Source organism: Oreochromis aureus, linkage group 20 (assembly GCF_013358895.1).
Source record: "Oreochromis aureus strain Israel breed Guangdong linkage group 20, ZZ_aureus, whole genome shotgun sequence".
In the NCBI taxonomy this organism is placed as follows: Eukaryota; Metazoa; Chordata; class Actinopteri; order Cichliformes; family Cichlidae; genus Oreochromis; species Oreochromis aureus.
The window spans coordinates 23,366,157-23,390,439 of record NC_052961.1 but is presented as its reverse complement, the minus strand read 5'-3'; the positions used below and the strand labels follow the sequence as shown (position 1 = coordinate 23,390,439).

General features: G+C 39.9%; 4 protein-coding genes across 4 annotated transcripts in view; 3 read left to right on the top strand and 1 right to left on the bottom strand.

The window, feature by feature from the left end:
• Window positions 1–2,293, top strand: part of si:ch211-112c15.8 (tumor necrosis factor receptor superfamily member 1A) — a 33,662-nt gene extending 31,369 nt beyond the window's left edge. Inside the window, exon 17 of the mRNA XM_031726499.2 lies at window positions 527–2,293. Coding sequence (XP_031582359.2) covers window positions 527–867 — 341 coding nt within the window. The 3' untranslated portion in view covers window positions 868–2,293. The remainder of the gene's footprint in view (window positions 1–526) is intronic.
• A 1,377-nt stretch (window positions 2,294–3,670) lies between these two features.
• Window positions 3,671–11,242, top strand: LOC116309676. The gene is made up of 5 exons (XM_031726342.2): window positions 3,671–7,268; window positions 7,434–7,656; window positions 8,112–8,304; window positions 9,795–9,961; window positions 10,905–11,242. The coding sequence occupies exons 1-5, from the start codon at window positions 5,554–5,556 to the stop codon at window positions 11,202–11,204; spliced, it is 2,598 nt and encodes an 865-aa protein (XP_031582202.2). The 5' UTR covers window positions 3,671–5,553; the 3' UTR covers window positions 11,205–11,242.
• Window positions 11,243–11,438: 196 nt separating this feature from the next.
• Window positions 11,439–12,551, top strand: LOC120435239 (tetratricopeptide repeat protein 34-like). Its single transcript, XM_039604374.1, has 2 exons — window positions 11,439–11,567; window positions 11,975–12,551. Exons 1-2 carry the CDS (start codon window positions 11,559–11,561, stop codon window positions 12,518–12,520), a joined length of 555 nt encoding a protein of 184 aa, XP_039460308.1. The 5' UTR covers window positions 11,439–11,558; the 3' UTR covers window positions 12,521–12,551.
• Window positions 12,552–13,004: 453 nt separating this feature from the next.
• Window positions 13,005–20,036, bottom strand: alas2 (aminolevulinate, delta-, synthase 2). The gene is made up of 10 exons (XM_031726384.2): window positions 19,885–20,036; window positions 18,557–18,911; window positions 18,327–18,419; window positions 17,966–18,188; window positions 16,794–16,978; window positions 16,518–16,697; window positions 15,450–15,614; window positions 14,350–14,618; window positions 13,702–13,864; window positions 13,005–13,431 (listed from the first exon to the last, which is right to left on the bottom strand). The coding sequence occupies exons 2-10, from the start codon at window positions 18,888–18,890 to the stop codon at window positions 13,268–13,270; spliced, it is 1,776 nt and encodes a 591-aa protein (XP_031582244.1). The 5' UTR covers window positions 18,891–18,911; window positions 19,885–20,036; the 3' UTR covers window positions 13,005–13,267.
• Window positions 20,037–24,283: the final 4,247 nt, after the last annotated feature.

The following is a 24,283-nucleotide window of genomic DNA, read 5'->3' as shown; positions in this document are numbered from 1 at the left end:
TAGGTGGTCACACAAAAGCTTGACTTTCAAGCTCATTAGAACAGATTAACTCTGTTTTGCCCTTATTTAATGCATTTCCGTGTATATTTGCACCTCTCTGCTGTTTTCTTTGCAAAATGTAAAGAGCTGATGGATGGCTCAAGACATTTGCACAGTACTGCACACTGTAACAATGCTGATCTTAAACATGACCAAAGTTTTGATCAGTGAGGCCAGTGTATGGGGAACAAACCCATATAAAACTCTTTAATTTGAAACAAGCTTCAGACTGCTTATCACTTGATTTCACATTAGTTTCTCTAATCGTGGCAATGGATGACGTCAGTGACTCACAGATATCCTAACAGGGTGATCACAAACAGGAAGCTCTTAGAAGGAGCAAAATTGACTTATTTGAGACAGAAGGTGAACTGCTGCGCAAATGCTCTATTTCACAGAAAAACGGATTATTTTAATCTCAGACTGACGCAAAACAAGCAGCTGAGTGCCCTGTGTCCTCTGACTGTTAATTATTCTCTCCTTCCAGTTGCCAGACAACATGACCACGCAGATCGCTGGCCGGCCATCGTCCTCTACGCGATCATCAAGGAGGTGCCCTTGCATAGGTGGAAGGAGTTCTTGCGTCTGCTTAAGGTGACTGACCAGCAGATGGTGCGAGTCGAGATGGAGACTGGTTTCAGTCTCGGCTCCATGGAGAAGCAGTACCAGATGCTGAAGCTGTGGAGCCAGCACTCTTCCTCCAAACTCAGTGATATTTTCTCAGCCTTACACTACATGGAATTATCCGGCTGTGCACAGCTGCTCCAGGAAAGCCTGGAACAGCTGCAGTGGACGCCTGACCACAGACAGGCGCTCACAGCCATTTGAATGGAGCAGTGCGGGACAACTGAGGCTGTACCTGGCGGCACAAGAGTAATGCTATCTATAACACGACTGGAAACATAAATTATTCAGCCATGGACACTGGTGTGAAAGACTAGACACTCGCTGGAAAGGACATTACGATCTGTAGCCATATAGTACAACCCTAGAAACCTGGAACAATGTCGTAAATATCCCGTACTGAGTAATGCAGACGTAGATTAAAGCCAAATAAAAACATCTGATAAGCTGGAATGAAAAAAATGGACCCTTGTTTCATGTTAACACAGAAACCTAAAATGTTGAATGTAAACATATGAAATAATGGATTTGTAGCTGTGGAAAATGCAGTTTTGAACATCAGTTTCCTTCCTCAAGAGCATCGTTAGCATTTTTAGGAACCACATAACACCTCTTAACACACTCGTAATATTCTTGTAGCCTACAGTAGGTGGAGACAATAAATAAATAAAAAAATATTAAGGGATGTCCCCTTCCCGTAACTAATGGCTGCTGCCAAAAAGTAGTTTAGAACAATCTAACCTCCAGTTTTTTGTGTGGTGCCTCTTAAATGCCAACAATGGAGGCTGCGGTTTTACAGCAGTACTGCAATGTACATGCATAACTGGGAGGTGTATGTGCTTAAAGGGTAAGCAAGGAAGTTGCACTTCCTTAGTGTAGTGTACGTGATTGTTTTACCTCCACGAGTCTGTGCTTGAGATTTCTCTTTTTTTTTCCTTTTGACTTGTCACAGGACAGACTTTTTCAGTTTGAATCTTTAAACTGTGCGTGTGCGTGATCACTCCGTGCACATCTGGGATGTTTGTGCAGCACAGCTGCAGACGTCTCCCTCGTTTGGTATAACAACTCAGCCACTGATTGTTATTGTGCACCCTCGCAAAGGAAGAAAACTGAAATCCCCAAAGGACGTCAGTTTTTCAGTTTCCTGCAACTAAATGGTGTCAGTGTTCAGCATGCTGGGTTTTTCCTCACCACACATATTCCATTTGAACGGATGGTTCTCACTTGTGGTGTTTGGGTATCTCACTTTGAGAGTTTTTGTGTGTGTGTGTGTGTGTGTGTGTGTGTGTGTATGTGTGTGTGTCATTATACTTCATTGACAGTAAAGGTCTTGGATTTTCCAGTTTAAGATGTTTATTTAAGAAAGTTTTAATGGGAATTTAGGTCACTGTCCCTGAGATATAAATATTTGTATATGTTTTACAGGTTAAAGTATTATTGTTTTTTTATTTATGATCCATTTGTATGAATAGTTGTGTGGTGCAGAATAAACTGAAAGTGAAAATCTTTATGTTTTTCATCTCATTGTGGTCTTTAGTGGCACACTGTTATGATAACGTGCTACTGTAAAACCTCAAGTCAAAATGTCACCTGTATATGTATATGTCATGAATAAAATGTTTGGCCACAAGGTGGGAGTATGGACTGTATGTTTGAACCGCAGCAGCCGCTGTGCATTCGTAAGCTCACACACACTCCACCTACAAAGAAAATAGGAGCACAGTACTTGAAGAGCTTTTATTCTTGAGTTGGATTACACCCATCTCATGAATTGCAAATTTGGGCTAAAAGCACAAAGAACAGCTGCCTTATATTGTTCATAATTACTGGATGGAAAAATAACAGATCCCTTACAGGACGACATTCACTTTATGTGTTTACATGCAGCACGACAGCTTCAAAATCTATAGCATTATTCTCTTGGTGCTGTCATGTATATATGCTGTCAGGCTGCACATCAGCATGTGTTTGCCATGTTTTTAACCACACCAGTGTCACCTGCCAAAAAGGGATTTCCAGTATTTCTCAGTAAATAAATAAATAAACACATGAAAGATTACTAGAACTGAAACTGCTCTAAATGACTTGTTGGCCTTTACTGTCACTCATATCTCGCAAATGATATCATAACAAGCCATGCAGAGTAAGCAACACTTCTTTTACAAGGTAAAAGTTTTATACTTATTTAACCAGGTAAAAAAAATTAGTGAAGTTAAAAATGTGTTTTTCAAATTAAACTTGGCCAAGTGGGAAGTAGAAACTGCAAGAAGTTGAACACAATCTTTCTATAAAGATATTTTAAGCGTCCAAAAAAAGGTTTGGACTGATGATAATGTTGACCACAGAGTAGGCACAATAAAGCTGTCATAAAGATCTTTGCAAAACAGGTCATTTCTTTATTTTATATATATAAAGGCTTTGTAAATCCTCTTGACTACTGCCTTTTTATCAGTTTATAATTATCAATATAAGCACAGAAAATCACTTTTTGGCATGGCATGGCTTTTAAAATGGTTTTTTTTTTAAATAAGAGGTTAAAGATGAAGTTAATTTCATTTTCCTTATGTCTTGACCTTTTTCTTTTCAATCATGGGTAGGTGTTATATAAGCTGTAGCTTCAACCTACTCCTTTTCGATTTGTCATATGATTTCTTCTTTTCTTTTAATCATTTCGTGTGCTATAAATGAACCGAATAAAGACAATTAACCACCGGGAGCACCAGCTACAGCACAGTTTGGAGGCTAACTAAAGACGGATTTAGCATTTTTTTTTTTAAATCTCTTAAAATGTCTGTAGGAAAATGAACGGCTCTTTGGAGGTATTTCCAAATGACATATTTTCCCCCTTTTCACACCGTTTTTCGTGCTTCCAGCAGCATATCTTGAACCGTTAGCGTGAAGGAGCAGATTTTTATCAACAATTTTACGCAGTGTCGCCAATAAGGAAGCTGCAGGCTTCCTACGTTTTCTGTGGTGTTCAAGTAAGCACGAGGGTTAGTGGTTTCTATTGGCAACCGGACCCGGATTCTCAAAAACAGCAGCTGGCGACGTAAACCGTCCCGTCCTGAGAAGAGACGCGACACAGCCTGGAGGAGTTTGCCGAGACAAAAAGGTTTTTGTGGTTTGTGTGTGTGTGTTTTTTAATATATCTATATATTTTATGCTGTCTCAGTGCCACCTGTTACACACTTGAAAAAATTCCGCTGCAGCTCCTTTTGTGAGCGTTGACCTGGATAGCTATTGAATTACAAACATGGAGCACAGTTTTCTTTTGTCGGGACGTCTAATTCAAGACAATAAGTTGACGCTACCCGTGAAATAGAATTTTAAAGACATTTTCAAGTTTTGAGGGATTCAGTCTACTGTTGTTGTCAAAAAAGCCACAGTAACAGGTAGGTTAACAATGGCTCAATAAAAGCCACTGGTACAAATCCAGTTAAGTCTTAGGCAATTTTATTTTACCAGTTCCTTTTGTAATAGATAAAGTCTTTCTTCTTTTGGCAATGATAATCTTATTTTGTGTGTGTGTGTAAAATTTTACCAAACTAATATCGAGGCAGAACAGTACAAATACATAGTTATAAATAATAGAAAACACTGTGCAAAAGTTTCAAGCCACCCCTCGTGTCTTTAAATTTGGCTTCCAAGTAACAAATTTAAGCAACATACTTACCTTCATACAAGACTTTTTTTTCCCTTTTTTTTCTTTTCATTTTTAGTGTTACTGAGGAATAGTTTTCCAGGCTTTCTGAAGGTCTTCCAAGTTTTTTTCTTTTTGGATGTTGGCTACTTTTTCACACCTTTTCACTCCAGTTTTTGTACCTGATAATTTTCAGAGAAATAATTTATTGTTTGTTTTGGTTATTTTGAACAACTTAACAATGCAATAAAAAGCATAAAAAGTCTTCTAACCCAAGGGATGAACTAGTGTTGTGTCTACACATAACAGAAAAATTAGCAAAAAAATGTTTTTTTGAAAATTTTATCTTTTTTACTAGCAGCCTGTCATAAAACATCATGTGTTTTTCTTTAGTTAAATATATTTAAAAATACCCAAAATAAAACAATAGTATTTTTGCACCAACAATGTGATTCTCAAAAAGCTATTAGTTGAAAACTATGTCATAAATGTTCCATACTGAGTAATCAGTGTAACTCAGTATAACAACATCTTACCTAAAATCCTGAATAATCTGTATTTATGTGAAATATCCTGAATAAAAAACTCAGGAGTCCGGAGAGTAGTAGGAGAAAAGAAGAAGTGGCAGGTCTAAAAGAACTACAGCAGATGATCAGTATCTTAAGAAAGAAGATAAGAAATAAGAAATAGGGGGAAAATCCACCATAGACTTGTCACAGGAACTGAGAGATGGATCTGGCCTTTCAATTCATCTGATATTATTCACCAAAGCTTGATCAGAAATGGCTTTTGTATATGGGAGGCTGTCAAGGGAAACTATGAGAAAAGGCTGAGATATGGCAAAGTACACAAGAACTGGACTGAAGATCAGAAGATCAATCCAAATTTCAAATCTTTTGTAAATATGTGCAGAAGAGGTCTAGAGAGTACAACAATGAGTCTCTACAGCCATCTGTAAAGCATGATGGAGGCTCTGTCATGGTTTGGGGCTGTATTTCAAATAGTGGTGTTGGGGATCTTGTCGAAATTGATGAAATTATGAACGCTATGTTGAAGAGTAAAGGTGCTTGTTTTTCCTCGTTTTTATTACTTCTTCTTCTTCTTTTTTTACATTTCGATATGTGACAGATATATTTTATCCTCATTTCCTCCTTTAACCATTAGACTACAATGTTTTAATTGCTTTGAACAGCCATGAACAATCTATCCATTTGAACAATCCAGTGTTCTTTCCAGCCATTTGAACAATCATGACTGCTTTGGTTCGACCTGGAGTCAATATTTCAGAGCTATGTAAGGAAGGAGACAAGTTACTTCGGAGTGGTGAGCTGGAGAGAGCCACCTCCTTGTACATGTCTGCCTTCAGGACTCACGCCACCTCTGCGGTGTCCCACATGAGAAAACTGGATAAGTCTGGTCTGGATTTGGTGATCGCTACTCTAGAGGGCTGGCTTGAAAGTCATGTGAAGAATCAGCCTGCAGAGGGTCTTAATAAAGGTCTTGCCGCTGTTTTCCTCTCCACACTCAGTCCCAACAATCTGTCAGCCACCATTTACAAAATGGAGTCTCTTCTTCAGAGTGGCACGCATGCCTGTGAGGAGATTTTTGCTCGTTGCACCGCTATGCTTGAAGGGAAGCGGAACCTTCCTCCAGAGGGTTCAACTCATGTTTTGTTAGAGATAACTCGAGCCCTCGCCTGCTTGTTATCAGAATCTCACAGGTTAAAGGGACTAAAGATTTACCTCAAAGCTTACAGGAATAGCAAGTCTGAAACTGTCACACTGGTGAAGAGCAGACAAGCCGGACACCTACCCAAAATAGTGAAGGCCTTTGCAGAACAAATCATGCTCATACATCCCACTCTAGTAGTTGACAGCAAGTGGAAAGTGGAAACAAAGGACAATGACAAGCTTGAAGAAGAAACTTCTGCTACTGTTATTGAGTTTTTGCTGTCTATCTCACCTGGTAACAAAGAAGTACAGGAACTCAATGCAGCGTATTTGTTTTTGACGGGCAGGTTTATGGACAGTGCAGAGGCATACTCTTCCCTCTTGCAGCATGCTCGTGGCCAGAAAATATCAGAGAGTACTATAGAAAAATTACTCCAAGAAACTCCTGAGAGGACAGCCAGACTCTTGACAAGTCGAGCAGCGGCTTGCTTTTCAGCAGGTGGAAAGATTGCAGAGGAGTGCAAAGATTTGGGGAAAGCATTTGAGACTCACCCAGCCACTGCCCGAATTTACTTCCAAAAGCTGTTCATGGATCAGGGGACTGGGGTGGCAGCTTGCAACCATCTCCGTCAGCAGGCGGAGAGAGGCCTGTCTGATTACAGAGAGCAAGTCCTTGTCCGTGCAGATCTGCGATCTACTGAAGGAGTGGAACTTCTGGACCCTGTTATCACTCAGTTACGGACCCTGTGCCATTTAGAACCTGGTGGGGGAGACAGAGAGTTGCGGGTCCGACTGGCTGATTGTCTTCTCCTCAGAGGAGAGCACAAAGAGGCCCTCTCTATCTGCAGCCAGCTAGCCTCACAAGGTCAGCAGAGCTATCAAAACACGGTCCACGTCCTTCGTGGATATGCACGATTTCTCTCTGATGACCAGAAGGGTGCATTAGAAGACTTTCAGGCTGTGATTGAACACAATGCCCCCCACCCATCCAGCTGTGTGCGAGCCCTTTGTGGCAGGGGGCTCCTGCGAATGATGGGTGGCTTAAACTACCTGACTGCGTTAGACTATGTGACAGCCAGCAGGCTGCATCCTCAGGAAACAGCATTTGCTGTGCGCTGCTTGGTGCCCTGGAACTACCGTGGGCTGCTGTTTACTGTTCTGCTGGAGCAGGGAAGATTCATGCTTGAAGGGTCTAGAGATCACAAACCCAAGTCCAGTGCTGGTGAAGACTCCCAACAGCACCAAAAGGAGGACCATATGCAGACCCTATCAAAGAGGGACAACCACAGATCAAGGTATGTTTGTTTTTGATGTGGTTTACTGAGCAATGCTTTCTCAGAGAAAATATTTTGGCATGTCACAGCAGGAAAAGTCTACTTTATTGCATGGTATGGTCTCTGTTGTGTGTTTTCTCAGTGTGATTGTTGTCCCGTTGTGTTTTTTTCTGCTTTGTACGTTAGGACTCCTGCTGGTGTCCATTCCCTTGCTCTGTTGCTGATGGAGCTCCAGCCCAGTGCCGATGTGCCTCAGATCTTGGCAGCAGATGCCTTGTACCAGCTTGGTCGGGTGGAGGAGGCTTACCGATTGCTGCTGTCCATCGGGCCCACCAATACTCGGGCACCTATCTTGGCTCGCCTTGCTTTGCTTCAGCTGCACAGAGGCTTTCTTTATGACACCAATCAGGTATATAAGTTTGGGGTACCAATTTTTCATGTTCAAATGGATTCAGGATTTTTTGTTTCCTGTTTAGGAAACCTAACTTCACAGTTGCTTATTTTGTAAAACATAGATAAATAAAACAGGAAGCTGAGTGAAAGCAGACTGTAATTCATTATTAGTAGTTTTGGGGAAACACCTTTGTTCTTTTAACTTGTTTCCTTTGAATAATTTCTGGATGCACCTTTAAAGTAATTACATTCATGATATAAGGAGCTATGAGGGCTCAAATGTGAAAAAACCTTCAGTGATCAATTCAGTTCTAAAATTTCCTGAGAAGCATCCAAATGTCTGACTTCAGTGTACGGTATCTACAGTTTTGTTTTGAAAAGTGTAGTTTTGAGTTTAAAAAAATGTTAACAATGATTTTAAGCACTGAATAGTCCTGATTTATTCTTCATGGCTGTCAATTTTTCCTGTAGCTGCTGAAAAAGCTCATCTTGTGTGGCGATACCAGCTGCTTGCGCCCCCTGTTGGCAGTGGCACAACAGAAAGACAGAGCACTGCTGCAGGGACACTCCCACTCAGCTGCAAAACGCATTTTGGACCGCACAAGCGAGGAGAGCGCTGTCAGAGAGGCTGTGGCATATCTCTCCATTGCTATTATGGCCTCTGGTGAATAGAATCTGTTTGATGAGTTATTGATATTTGTTACTGATCTGTTGCTAACTGTTGATAGTATTAACATTGCTTGATGTTGCATGCAGATTCGAGTAATGATTTGTGGCATTCAGCACAAAACTCAAGCTTTTTTTAGATTTCACTTTCAAATGTCTTTCAGAACATAACACAAAGTACAGATGAGGATAGAATAATTACCCTCACTATGAAAATTTCATTTTTAAAAAAGTTTTTCCAGGTGCCGGTAAACAGAGGGACGACTTTTTGACACAGCTTTTCCAAACATCCTATTTTTATTTTGGATGATTAGATGATTTTACTTTGCACACAGAAACTAAATTATTCACAATACCTGCCAGAGTCAAATTATTAGCCTCCATGATGGTAACAGTCAGTTGTACATCCTTTTTGTGTAGTGTGTAGTTGTTTATTATAGTTTTCAACAAGTCTCAAATCAGGGCTTTTTACAAGCCAGTCAATAACATTCACTTTGGTCTCCTGGAATTAGTTCTTCACCTGGAGCCTCATATATTTTGCGTTGTTGTCATGTTAGTAGACAAAGTGACGACCCAGACCCAGTTTTGCTGCTGATTGGTTGAGGTGTTCTTTTAAAATCTTCACAAATCCAAGAGCTCTAGTTTACAGGCAGCATATTCTTTCTGCAGGGTGTCTTTAGTATACTACAGTCTTATTTGAAAGTGTCTCTTGTGCAGTGGTGGAGTTTTTCTTGCAGTCTATTCCTGTGCAGGGCTGCAGTGACTGTCTTTTTTGAGACTACATTTCCCAACTTGGCTAAGTCATTCACGAGTGTCTTTACATATCTCTCTCAGTAGTTTTCTTTCCAGAGTCGTTGAAATCGTTTGCTTCCTACCTCTACCAGGCTTGTTCTGTATTGTGTGGCTCTCTTCGAATTTCTTAATGATACTTCTCACTCCAGTCCACTCCATCTTCTGCTTTATGAGCATCAAGATTTTTTTTTTCAAGCTAAATTGATTTTTGTATTTTTGGCATGATGGTTTCTCAAGTGACAGGTCAAAGTCTTTGTGAAGCTTTTATACTGTGTGCCATTTTTACAAGCCTTGAGCATTACAATGTTAGAGTACATTATTTCACATCAGTGGTTTGTGCTTTGAGTTTTTAAGGGTGCTAATTATATTGACTCTGGTAATTCTCGTTTTTTTCTGAAATAATTCTATTGTGTGCAAAGAGAAATAATTTTAACTGAAATTTTAAATATCATTGGGAGAAATGAATGAATTGAGCACTGTGTCCTCATCTGTAGGTAGATTAGCTATGCATTATTTAACCACACATCTTTTGTGGTTAAACATAGGACCTGAACCCAGCCTATAAAGCACTTCTACTGTGTGTATTGAATGTGTATGTGTATTTGAATCTATGATTTATTTTGTACCAATGTTGAAACTGACACTAAAATGAGATTGCACATACTATAAAAACAGTCAATTCATTGTTTTTCTCAGGTGGCGAGGCAGCTGAATCACTACTAGAAAGAGCGAGGTGCTACGCTTTGCTGGGTCAGCGAAAAACAGCCATATTTGACTTCAGTGCCATTCTGAAGGAGCATCCGAAACACGTGCATGCCCTCTGTGGAAGAGGTTTCACATATCTCATGCTGAATCAACAAAAGGTGTTTTTTTTCCTCTAGTCTTATCTATCAGTGAAACTCGATACTATTGCCCTTTTTGTTCGGGTGATTACAGCTAAGTGCTTGACTGATATGTTGCGAGTATGTTGTGAAACAGCTGACGAGTAAAACAACCTGAGATTCCTTACTGTGCTTGGTACCATATTAAATCAAACTAAATTAATGTACAATTATTAAATAAAATGTTCTCCTCAGGGCTTTCCTGATAACAGGAATTTAAGCATTCGAATAATTTAAACAACAATCATAGCTGTAAAACATACAATTGTATAATGGGATGAAGCCTCACCACATATGTTTTTCTTCTTCTGGAGGACCTGAGAAACTCTCCTGGTTCACAGAAGTGGCATAAATATTTTAAAAGACATTTTCAGTATTTATTTTCAGTAACTGCAGAAAATGAACCCAGGACCTGACTAAATGTAACAGTGGTAGCTAGTTTATAGCCCTTTTGGTGTAGCCCAGAGAGCATATATTATATTGCTCTTACACCTTGCCTGCTTGATAGTAAAGTGTTAATTTATTAGTCTGTGTTTAGAGAAGTTGCTTCAATTTTATTATATTGTAATAATAAAATCATATTTGGTGAAATGCCCCACAGGGACCCTAATGTTGAACTAAGAATAAAAAATAATGGCAAGGCTTTCGAGGCTACTTTCTTTCCTTGAATCGTTAACCCTTTAACCTAATTTGAGTTTTCCTCTAAACATAAAGCGACACCTTGTGGCTTTCTGGTAAAATCTGTTTGAAAAAGTGGTGCCACAGAATTGTGATTTTTATAAATATGTCAGTGTTATGCTAACACTGATGAACATGGTCTAGAAAAATTATGAAAAACAAAGTATGATAGTTTATTAGGATTATTATGCATGTTGTACTGCATGTTGAAATTAAGTATAACATTCAAACTCCGTTCTCCCTCTAGGAATGTACTCATGACATCCTGGCAGCACTTCAGATAAACGCTGACATAGTGACCAAAGACATCCTTTCGCTTAAGGACAGGGCACGGAAGCTGGTCTGTGATTGGCTGCATCAGTTCTGTCGTACCAATCTGTCAGATATTGTGGCCACTCATGGTGTTCCCTGCCAAGAAGAGCAGCTTAGAGAGGCTTTCATAATTGGTGGAGCTTTGTTGAGGGCTGACTGTAGAAACCCCAGATGGCATCTGCTCTACGTGGACATCCTCTTGGCAAAAGGTGAGATTGTGGGGGAAATTTTCTGAGCAGGATCCTTGCTAGGATTGGAAATCATCTGCCTAGCAGCTTATGGCTTAGGCTGTGTGACGTTTCCAATTTGACAAAAAGCACCATTGCACCTGTCATCCCCTGTTTTCAGTAATCCATACTTCTGTTATGGTCCATCTGCTCCAGGTGAGGTTAAGTCAGCAGGCGCTCATCTGTGCCAGATATTTGGCCAGGAGCCAAGAGATGCAGTGGCCCAGGCTCGGGTGGGTGTGGTGGATGCCTGGCAGAAGAAGTACTGCAGCGCAGCTCGCAGGCTCAGCAAACTGGCTGAGAAGGATTCATCCTATTTTGACTTCTTGCTGGCTCTCATCCCATTTAATCAGCGAAAATGCATGGCACAGGTAAGTGTACAGGAAACCCAGATTTAGTACCAGATGAGCAGTTCTGCCAAAGTTGTTTGTTCTGGCTTTGTCAGTGTTATTTTTCTTCAAAAAATGAAGTTTATGTCAGGATATTTCCATGATATTACAAAAACAATCCCCATATCATTTCTCTCTATTGAACCAATGGGTGTTATAGTTGTGTGTATATATTCTATGTATGTATTTTCATTTATGGTAAAAATACAGTACAAACCTGTGGCGGGTCCACCATCTGACAATGACTATTTTAGATGCCTAAATTAGGTGGCAAAGTCAATAATGTGTTTGAGAATAGTAAGCACCACTTACAAGAAAATCCAACAGCATTCTGAACTGACCTGATACATATCTACTCTAAACTACATGTTAACTGTACACTGGGACAGGAAGCAGCTCAGGAGGCCAACAGTGTGTCATCATGTGGCCAGTGGAAGCAGGCGCTTACCCTCCTGACTGTGGCAGTACAATCAGGCGGCAGTCAGAGAATGGAGTATCTTCACCAGCGGGCTGTGTGCCTGGCACAGCTGGGCTTACATGAGCGGGCTATATCTGATCTGGACAGAGTTATCCAGAAACACGATGGACCTGACTACAGCTGTTCAGAACACCCTCAAGTCCGGGTGGAGGATTTGTGCTTGCGAGGTCGCAGCCTGGTGCTCTGCTCCAAAGAAGGGCCAGCTCTGGAGGACTTCATCCGGGCCCTGGAGCTCGACAGAGAACGGGCCATCCAGTGTGTGGAGGCTGGGCTAGGAAGACTGCCTCTGGCTGAGTGCTTCCTGCGGGGGGCGCTGCAGCATTATGGGGAGCAACATCTCAGTAAGGCTTGGACCTTGACTGAATGTGGCCTCCTTTTGGACGGTGAGAACACAGAGCTCCGCAGACTGAGGGCAAAAGTCAAACGAGAAGTGGCCAATCCTTGCAACGTGAACTAGTGTTGACTGTGAACTGGACACAGAATCTCCAGTGGAGCTTATAAATGCAAAGAGTTACTGCAAAAGCTCCAATCAGGTCAATTCCCTACCTCAAAATTAAAAACAAAAAAAGAAAAACCTAATCCCCATCATTTTGTTTTGCTCAGCTTCCCAAAATTTCATCGGACGTTTGGTGCTTCCAGAGCACACATTGCTACTGTTCATATTATTCCCTCAAAGTTCAGTTTAAACTTACAGCATTAACAGCAGTGTTTGTAGACATTCAGTGTCTTTATGATTACATCAAAGCAAAATATTTATTATAAGAGGAGTAAGTGAATTAATATCTAACACCACAAACACTTATGACATAAAACATTAGCAATGTAAATAATGTGATAATCACAAAAAATAATTATGCTATCATAATGTATAAACAAAATCATTCAGCGTTCAATGCTGTCACACCTAGATAAGTGATTTAAGAAAGTGCCAAGTGTGCAGGTTTTATGCTTTTCAAATGAAGGCAAATCTTTAATCATATCCATGGTGGCAAACACAATTTAACACGCAGAAGTACATGTGACTATAAATACTGAAATTTAGTTCACACTGCTGCCATTGGAGAATAATTAAACATAATGTCAAAACAAAAGTACTGTACTTTTCACTGTGCCTCTACTCTAGGACTTTTTGCATTGTATGGTGTATATAGCATTAGATTTATGCACTGCTCATGTAGCTGAGATGAAACATTCACTGTGTGTATTATGCATACACAGTAATGTATTGTGGTTCCATATTGCCAAAGTAGGACTTCTCCCACTCACTCATGAGGTCAAAGTGCAGTGGGCGGTCACAGAAGGTGCAGGAAGCGGTCGCCGGGCCATTGAGCAGAAGACCTGCTTCCTGCCAAACATCCACCAGTTTCCCTGTGAATGATAAAAGTGTTTGTAAGAATAAACAGTTAAATGTTGATATTTATTTTCATTTAAAATGTTTAACAGTTCTGCTTTGATTATTCTAGCACGTGCCATTTTTTAAGCTCCCCACAGAGCACGGTCATTTTGGGGAGCAGGTCAATGTCAAGAGAGCCACAATTTCTTGTGGGAAAGCATTTGCACTGGCCATTATTCCCATATTTTGCCAGATATTTACCAGAACACCTCTGACCTAATTACAGAAAGTGGCCTCACACTCACCCACAAAGTACTCCATCATTTTGGGGTTGTGATGAGGAGATGGAGCCAGTCTCAGCAGCTCCTCACCACGAGGCACCGTGGGGTAATTGATGGCCTGTACGTAGATGTTGTGCCTCTCCAGAAGGATGTCACACACCTTGGTGTTCAGCTCAGCGTTGCCCACCTGGAAAATAAATCATAAAAGATGGCACGTGTCATTTAGGAGAAGCTTTTATTCTGCACAGTTAGGTAGTGCATACATGGATGAATCATTTTACTCAGCCTGTAGAGTCTAGATTATATCTCTGGGTTAATTATGGGCTGCTTAATTAGTTAGTTTTAATCAAAATTTCAATGTGTTAAAAATAATAAAAAACTCTAAACTAATTAAATAAACTGTTGTGCAGTTGTTGAAGCCTATTATAAAATTTTAAGACTCAGTTTACTTAATTGTTTCCTTATTTGTGCAATTTAATCATGATTAAAGTCTATAACTAAGTCAGTGTTACCCTCCCGACTTCATCTGATCTACGTTGTACTTTCTAGGTTTATAAAATGAATAAGTATTATAATATATATAATAAGGAAAATCAGGTTTAACTAACAAGTGATACTGAAATAACGGTGGCTGTAATCCAGTGTCCATTTAGCAGTGCTAAATCTTTTTACCCGAATGGGGATGATGTGGCTGGGGCAGTTGACCACGGGTAGGCCTTTATCCATGAGCAGCTGCCTCATGTGTTTGACATTCCTCTGGTGGGCTCTGCGGAGCGCCTGCCCCTCTTTACTCTTCAAGACCCGCACAGACTCCAGCGCTCCAGCCAGGACCATCGGGGGAAGGGCCGTTGTGAAGATGAAGCCGGCTGCGTAGGAGCGCACTGTGTCCACCAGGGCAGCGCTGCTGGCGATGTAGCCTCCCACACAGCCAAAGGCTTTACCTGAAATAGTAACAAATGACAGATTGTATGTAAAGTGGTGGGGAGAGCATTTATTAAGTGTAAATAAATGTGACATACTTTTTTTTTTTTTGCATTGCTATTTTGTATAACTTTATTATTTCTACATTAATACATTTCACAGGTGTAAATTTTACTACAGGGATTTTAATAAATAATATTTTTATTTAAAAAGTTATTTACATTTCTATTTTAAAAATATGATTATTGTTACATCAATATATAAACATTTAAAAAAGCAGAATACAGAAAAAATTTACACAAAATTTATTAAGTCTGAATCAAGTGAATTTTAATATTTCTAAAACACCAGCTAAAACACTCCCATATCAATTCGTATCAATTTCTTAATTAAGTTTCATCATTATGTTTTTATTTACCGTCATGTGAACTGTTGTAACCAGACTTTGTAAAAGTCTGATGTTGTAATCCGGGATTAGTTCACAAGGATTTCTACCAAAAACCTTACATCACCATTAAGTTTCACACCGCGCAGCCTGCCTGTGGACAGTTTTATCAGAACAGCCAGAGAGGGAGTAGAACTGACGCTCAGCTGATAAAACCTCTGCTTCCTGTGATGAGAGCTCACTTCTCTCCTGACCTTATTTAACCAACAGGGGAGCAGTATCATGCCTGTTAAAAGTTATTGCTCCTTTGTTGGCAATACGACAGTGACAGTTACTGCAGCAGAGGCTGTAAATGGGAGTTGGGCCGGTAGCAGAGCCTGTGACAGTTTGAAGCTGTTTACCTTGTCCTGCTTACGCTCAACATGAAAGGACAAAACTGTTGGTGTGGGAGAAGTGGATAACTCACCTAAGGTCCCAGAAACAATGTCAATCTTGTGCATAATGTTGTCTCTCTCGCCCACTCCAGCTCCGTGGGCTCCGTACAGGCCCACGGCATGAACCTCATCAACAAATGTCAGCGCTCCGTAACGATGGGCTACATCGCACAGCTCTTCCAGAGGACATATGGCACCTGAAAAATTAGAACGGTGTTCAGGTGAACAACAGGGTATAAAAGTAGCAAGTATTTAAGATCTAAAAAAGGTGACATACTAAAGGAAAAAACACAACTTTTCCAAAAGCTAATCCTTGATCTGGTGTTTTCTTGATGGAGGCGGAGAACATGTCAGCCCAAAATTTCCCAAAGATGCTGAATTTGGTTGAAAACTGGTGAATCTCAAGGCTGTGGTTTATGATTTATGTAATCTTTGGAGTCATAAAACCAGTCAGTGACTAGTGCACTACAGACGGGGGAGTTTTCATTGAGAAAGAGATCACTCCCTTTTGGAGAAAAATGTTTAAGCAAAGAATAATTAATCACTCACAGCAACTTTACGAAAAAGAGCCACCAGATCCCTCAACTGTAGAGGGTCAAAGGATAGGCGTTTTTCCTTTTATTTGTCAACCACCGCATCCAGAATGTGTGGTTGAGAAGTATCTGGTGAGTTATTCTCACAGATTTTGGAAACAAAATTTGTCATACATACTGTATATATAAAACATAAAAGAACACATAAAACAATTAAAAAAAACATGATTAATATCAGTTTTTGCTTTTAAAAGTATGATCAGCTCGTGCTTTATGGAGCTGTCACTGGTGTAATATGCTGAAAAAACTGAGTTGAGAACAATACAATGCTTCTCCTCTGATTTACTCTTTATCAAATATAATTTCTAAACTTATACTGGTGATAATTGTTGAACTTTTTTGAAGGAGGCGCACCCAACATCTGCTTAGCATATGTGCGAACTCCTTCAAGGTATTATAATTCCAGCTGATGACCCCCTGAAGCAGCTTGAGAGAAAGAGATAATGGAAAAATAAGAGTCTCGTATCCAAAAGTGCTTTTTTAAACTTTTGACTTCGTGGTTCTCACCGTCCATTGAGTGCACAGTCTCAAACGCCACTATTTTTGGTGTCGTGGGATCTGAGCGTTGGAGCAGTTCCTCCAGGTGTCGACTGTCATTGTGGCGGAAGATGAAACGCTTGGCTCCGCTGTTCCTGATGCCCTGAATCATGGATGCGTGGTTCCCAGCGTCAGAGTAGATCTCGCACCCTGAATAGATCATGAAACAAATAAAAAAACAACTGCTAACTGCTAAATAACTAATAACTGGTTGACAGTGATTTTAATGTTCAGGTAATTATTTACCTGGCAGCATCTTAGCCAGAGTGAAGAGGGTGGAGTCATTTGCCACAAAGCAGGAGGAGAAAACCAACGCTGCATCTTTCTGGTGTAGCTCGGCAAGCTCCTTCTCCAGAGACACATGGAAGTTGCTGGTGCCTGAAATGTTTCTCGTCCCACCAGCTCCTGCACCATGCTTGTCCAGAGCGTCTCTGTGGACATCCACAACAAAAAGGTACAACATCAAGCCCAGATACAAAACATGAAACCAGCTCCCTGTTTGAATTTGCGAGACAGAAGCAGTCGCTGTTTTTAAGATTAGCGTTGAAATGTTCCTTTTTGATAAAGCTTATAGTCCGGGGTGGATCAGGTGACCCTGAGTGTGTCTTCTTCACTCACCTCTTTTCACTCTCTGTGTATTTTTACATGACTTTGTATTCAATCATTAGTAATTATTCATCTCTGTCTCTATTTTACAGCCTGTCTTCCGCCCCTCTCCATTAACCAGTCATTGCAAATGGAAATCTCGGAGTCTGATTCTGCTGGCAGTTTCTTCCTGTTAAAAGGGAGTTTTTCTTTCCCACTGTTGCCAAATGCTTGCTTAAAGGGAGCCTTCTGATTGTTGGGGTTTTCTCTCTATAACGGTACCTTACAATAGATAATTAAAACTACATTAAACTGAACTGAATCACATATCTTCTACACTATGCCCACTATGCTTATGTTTTTCTGTCAAATTCACGAGTCCTTTGAGTTTATTTGGTTTCACTTCTTGCAAGAATGATGCAATTTAAATATAAGATTACCCAAGCCAGTCTGCTGCTTTGTATCGGCATAAAAGGATATTTCATTACTCAAATCCAAACAGTATCTGCAGATATGTGGTCCAAAACCAAGCAGTGCATAGATTTAAATTTTGAGCCGGTGAAAAGTCTTTCATATTTGTCCAAAATTTCAAACCTGTCAGCAAATTTTGCTCAAAGCCATGACTTGACTACCAAATACAGGCCCGACTGCTTTGAGTACAACATTCACATTTTGACTTCCTCATTGCACCTTTAGCATTTATTATTAGTATCATATATTTTATAAACACAGTGTCTACATGATTTGTCATTTTCATATCATGAAAACACCAAAAATAATTAGACATGCCTTTGCAAGCTTACAAAGACGTGAAATTTGCTGGGTCCTGTTACCTGAGGGCGCCGAGGACCCGTGGGTGCCGACTCATTCCTAGATAGTCGTTGCTGCACCAGACGGACACCTGGGAGCCTTCCCGTCCAGAAATGGAGTAATCCTCAGCAAACGGGAAGACCTCAGCACTCCTGTTCACTGTCTTGAAGACTCTGTATGTGTGGTCCTTCTTTTTCACAGCAATCTTCTCCATGAAGAACTGATCATAGTCATAGCTGGGGCCAGCTGTGGGAAGAATAGTTTTGACTGGGCTTCAGTTACTCTACAACATTCAACAGACAGCTTTTTATTGGTGAATATTTACCACAGAATATCACAATGAAATGACCGGAGGGGTACAGCCCTTTTATTTGTGTAACATACCCATGTTGTCTTTGAGGAGGTGGGTAACAGTGTTGGGTTGAGCAGATGTTGGGCACGCAGAATCCTTTACACCTTTCAGAGAAGCCATCAAACCTGTCAGAGAGGAGTGTGATTGTGTCAAATTTATAAATATTTTGTCCACTATTTTTGTAATTCGTCAGATTTTCTTCTATTCAAGCTCAAATTCTGCTATTCTGATGGCAGCATCGCCGCAGGTACTTAATTCCTACCACTTTCTTGGACATCCTCCTGTACTTCAGGGCTGGCTCGGACCATCCCAATCTGGGAGCTGACAAAAGGGCAGCCCTCTGATACGGACACAGCCACCTGAGTAGCAGTTTGAGCAAAGAGCCTCCTTTGTTCAGCTGTGGGAAGCTGTTGATCCTGGGGTGTGGGGGCCGAGACGTTCAGCTTGGCTTCCAGAGAGCCCGGGCCGCTCACGGTGATCTGACGAGCGATGAGGGGGCAGTGATTCGCAAGAGACAGCAAGGCGGCTCCGGTTCTCCTTAAAGCCGGCTTTGGAGCCGACTTGAGGAAGGGGCAGTGATGGAGGAAGGCAGCCATGATACTGAAGCTGTTCTTACTCTGGGTTAAGACAGAAGATGGGACAAAAGATTTTGCCTTACGTGGGTGAAGATTATAAATTACATAGCATAGAGTCTCTGTAATACAACCCAGATTTATTTATTTAATTACTTCAGGTAAAAATAGCCTGTTTTAGTCAAATACACTATATGGTAATTCCCTGACTCCCTTCACAAACGATCTAAAGCTCATGCCTTAGCTTAACATGCAAAAATGCAAAATGATGATAACAGGGGTATGACTCAACTTGACTGGTAATGGCTCAGCTTAGAAAGCAGTAGGTGCCTCCTACTGGGTGCGGCATGGAGCAGCCACTTATCTTAACTCTGCAGGCACGTAAGAGCTACCCTTACTTGCATCATCAGCTGAGTCTGATTACCATGGAAGCGTTCAAATAATCCTCGATAAAACAGACGTTTCTTTTTGGTTAATGGCCATTATTTCCTGAGTCCGAAATGTTTTTCAGACTCAGGAAAAATACTCGGTAAAGCACACTCTACCACACAAATATACTGATGTATATTGTAATTTGCTGATGAGCACCTGTATGTGTAGTTTAGTTAGCTACCGGAACAGGTTCTATGATTTCCCGCATTATTTTTGTAGTGTGTGGGAAGCAGTTGTTGTGAAGTCTGGGTTTTCTCTTGAATTCTGATGTTATCTTTAACTGCTATTTCCATTTAAACCATAAAAGTAGGTCAAATTATCTTTTCACCTTATGATTGTTTGGTTAATTACTTTAAATACATTTAAATATTGACACACAAAGCAACAAGAAGAAGAAGGCAGCTAACCAACAAAAAATGCATACATCCTCATTTATTTATTAATGATGGAGTATCCACACCCGATGTTTTCATCTCACTTAAGAATATTTGAATCAAACATCTACAATTACAACAAAAATAAAATAAAAACAACGGCTATAATTTTAGAAATGATTAGAGCAGGGTTAATAATGAAGAAAGCTCACCTGTTGACCTGCACTGAGGACGAACTTCCAAACAGCAAATAGGCAGAGGGTCAGTAAGTGTCAACAGTTATTGGTCAGATGTTGAGGAGCATTATGCAATCAGCTCAGTTCCCACCCATCAGAGGTGTCGTGCGGATCTCAGCTTTGGGGGGCCACAGAAGGGTGTTGTTTGTGTTTGTGGGAGGTGCAAAGACGCTGATAGGGTTCCTATCGGCACACGCTGTGTTGTGGCACGCGCTGCCACTTAAAATAATGGTGAGAACAAGTTTGTGGTAACAATCGCAATATCTTCATGTTCCACAGCTTGTGAATATGAGATCTATTACACCACAACAAAGAGTCCATGATGATACTGCAGATGATGAGCCTAAATTATCAGAAGACATGACATCATGTTCAAGTCACACTGCAATTTTCTACCAATATAGAAAGCAACGCCATCTCCTATAATAAACCACACTGTCAGGTTCTTTTGGGTCTTTGTGTTTTACTTTAACAGAGAAATGAGGAGATTGTATGATTAACGTTTCTTCATGAATGTTCATAACATATACAGTTTTACATTTTTTAAAAACATAGCAAAAGTTGTCTCTGTGTTAATGTAATGTATTCACACAGAAACAGTTTATACAGTACAACACAGAACAGATGAAGGTTACAGGAAATAAATGTTCACACATTATTTGCTCTACCTGCAAATGTATTGCATTTACCTTTAAATACTTGTATTTTGGGGTGTTTATACTCTGGGGGCTATTGTTATTATCTCCATCGTGACTATAAGCAGACTTTACAGGACACAAATAAAAACAATGGTTTGGCTATAGGCAAGGTTTTGGTATATTTAAGGCTCTGGAAATATTATAATTTCAGCTGATTGCATTAAACGTGTGTTAAGGGCTACCTAGAGCATAAACAGCACAAATAATTGTGGCATTTCTTACTTTACAACGGCACTGCACGGCCCCTTAAAAGGTCTATTTAAAAACATAATTGGAGCATTCAATTCATACTGATTATAGTCATAAACTGTTGAATGAGATGACCCAAATGGAGATTCTGCAGACAGACTGTAACTAAACGGGAAAACACAGACGGTAATAAACCTGACATGGGGACAAAGTGATGAAAGGAACTAATAAGCTCTAACACTAACAGCAAATTCAACTAATAACTAAATGCTCAAAATAATGAGGAAATATAAGATGAAAAAGTAAAGACTAAACAAACTAAGAACCACACAGAGAACATTTCATAATAAACAACAATATAGAGTCCATAAACAGCTGACAGCTTCTTGTAGACATCCAGTCCCAGCAAACACCTCTATCAATGCCTCATCAGGCAAGTTGTCATTAGAAAAAATGTTTTAACTAAACTAACAAATACTAAGCAGATTTCCTTTGTAATTTCATTTGAGTTTAGTTTGTTTTCCAAATTTTACCGTTTTAGTTAGATTGTATTTTTAAAAAAGTCTCCCTCCTATTGTTATTTTTTCAGATTTAGTTTTAAGTTTAGTTTTAGTTAAGATGGTCTTTACCATCTCAACCTTGCCTCTCGAACTTTCTCTCCAGACCGCTCAACCTGAGCTGTCCCAGCCTACTCATCTCTAATCCTCTCCATCCCGGTCACCCCCAATGGAAACCTTGGCTCTGCCACTTCCTCCTCTGCGTTCTGTCTTTTATTAGAGCCACCGTCTCCACCAAACCACACATCTAGCAGGTCTCAGCAAGAGTGAAAAGCTCTTGCTGCCATCCTTCTGTCACACTGTAAAATGTAATATTGTGTTTAATTAAAAATATTAAATAGGCTGAACTCAATTTTTATCAATTTGTTATTAGAACTCAATTTAAATAAGTTACCAGTACTTTTTATGCAAAAACGCTGATAAACTCCATTTATTTGAGTTGTCTTAACTTAGAAAAACTAAGTAAACTGGAAGTTTTGCTTCTCAGTGCGGAAGGATGAAAGATGTGTTTTGAAAATGCCACGTCCTCCTCCCTGGGATCAGTCCGCATGTTCACGGTGCATTTTTTATGGAATATGTTGAGCAAACCTGGAGAAGCGTCAGCTCAAGATATTATTGTTGTCATTGCTGTGGATCTTTACCTGATACACTGACTTGGTGAGTAAATGTTTACTCTTATTCAAACTGATTTTGTGGCTTCTCTTAGTTTAGCACCAGGTTTATAATCTTGCTAGCTAGTTAGCGTTAGCCTAGCGTTGCTGCTGCCGCTGGGCTCATGTTACTTAAAAATTAACACCACAGCCTTAAAAACCTTACATAAAACTATGTGGTGAAATTTTCTGTTGATTGTTTGAAATAAATAAGTGAGATAAGAGCCCAGACAAAATTCTTCGGGAGGTGCAGCCGTTAGGGGTGGGGTAGGTGTGGGGTGGATAACAGAGCTCTCCAGCGTGGAAGCACTTTTGAAAATATGTGATATTTTGATAAATTAAGTAGATATTTGAGCATTACACAGCTACATTGTCGCCTGAAAATATCTTAAAAGGTTATTTTGTGACCCAGAAAGGGTAATCTGGGGAAAAGGACGATCGTATTTGTCGGCGCCTGTGCGTACTTGTAAGCGCGGCAATGGCGGAGGAGCGCCGCTGAAGAACTTATTACTTTTTCTGGGTCACAAAATAAACTTTTAAGATATTTTCAGGCGAGATTGTAGCTGTGTAAATTTCAAATATCTGCTCGATTTATCAAGACATCACATATTTGCAAAAATGCTCCGACGTTTTCGGAGACGTCTATCTTTTTTTTTTCATGCTTTGTGGCAGCTTTAGAACATCTGTGGCATCTATTAATGTCAAATCTAGCCTTTATTTAACAACATAAGCAAACTCTATGTTACAATGATTGCACAGCCATTAAGGATCAAATCGGTTTCTGAAAAATGTTCTGTTTTTTCTCCCTCTGCTTGCTTCTTACTGTCTTTGAGGCTCGGGACCAGCACTCCTGCTGTTGGACAGAAAGACATCAGTAAGTATTTTGGTTTTCCAGTATATTAGCAACTGTCAGTGATATTTATATTAATCAGGCTGAACTTTAATCATACTTTAGATCAGCCTGTTTTACTTATTGTTTTATTTGTGCTTTGGTTTGGGGAAGTTGTTTCTTTACTGATCTTTTCCTGTCTTCTGTTATTAGACTTGAGATATGACTGCACTATGCTGTTGCTGGTGACTCCAGTTAATTCTACAAGACATGCTGTGTAAGTAAACAAACAACAACAGTTTGGTCTGCATTTCTTGAAAGATCACATCCCCCAAACTTAGTTTAGAGGGTCTACACTGTATATAGTGAAGTCTGCAAGTTTTCTAACAGCAAAATCTGTTTTGTGCCCAAATCATTTTGCAGATCATTAGAATGAAAGTTATTGGCCATGTTTGCATAGCCCTTTTTAAAATGATGCTTTCATGACATTATTGTATGTTGGGTGGTGGTCAGGGCTATGCAGACTGACAATTGGGACATTGAATGTCACCTCTCCGGTGGGGAGGGAGCCTGAGATTGTCTAAATTGGAGTCTGTTTTATACCAAATGCAGAAAAAAATGTTTTAAGAAAGCAATTAAGTTCATGTTCCAAAAAATATGATTGTTTGCTTGCAGGACAACAGGAGAGATGAGTCCTCCGTCACAGATGGTGTGAAGATGGTCGCCTGCAGGTTCAAGCTCATTGCATCTCCAACCCACATCCACTGCCACTGTACTTAAGGGAAGTTAAAGACTTTCTTCTGCACCTACATTTGGATCACCTCGATCCATGACAGTCATTCAGGCAGTAATGCCTGGACTGGAAACAAGCCATCCTTAAAATATTACAATATTCCAGCTCATGTGTTGGAATGGAAAACAAATGTGTTGTTTAAATTAGAGACTGCACTTGTGACAGAACAACAAATATTTTATTTTGATTATATAAGTAATGTAAGTACAAAACAAACTTTGGTAGACCTAAACTTATTTTCAGAATAATTAAATCTGAGACTTTGTTTCATTGTAAGATTATAACAGTGATGGCAATATAATTGTTTGTTGTTCAGCAGAACAGTGTTCAGTATGTTGGCTGTTATACTTTGTTGTGTTTGAAAATAAAAGTTGGGCTGATTTTAACATCATTACAAAAAGTGTTGTTAATTATTTTTAATCATATTCAGGTTACCACAAATTGTTTTTTCATTTAGTTGAACTTAACATGTTTGTCAGTAGGTAAACAATTAGTATTGTACAGTCAGAAATATCAAGTTATTCTTAATACTGCAGACTTGCAATGTATAAGTTGTCCTAACAGTCATCTTAAGTAAGCTTTACTTAGTTTTTTTGAGGCAACGAGTTTCCATAATTTTTTTGAGTTCTGGGAACTAACACGGCTGTACAGTGTACTCA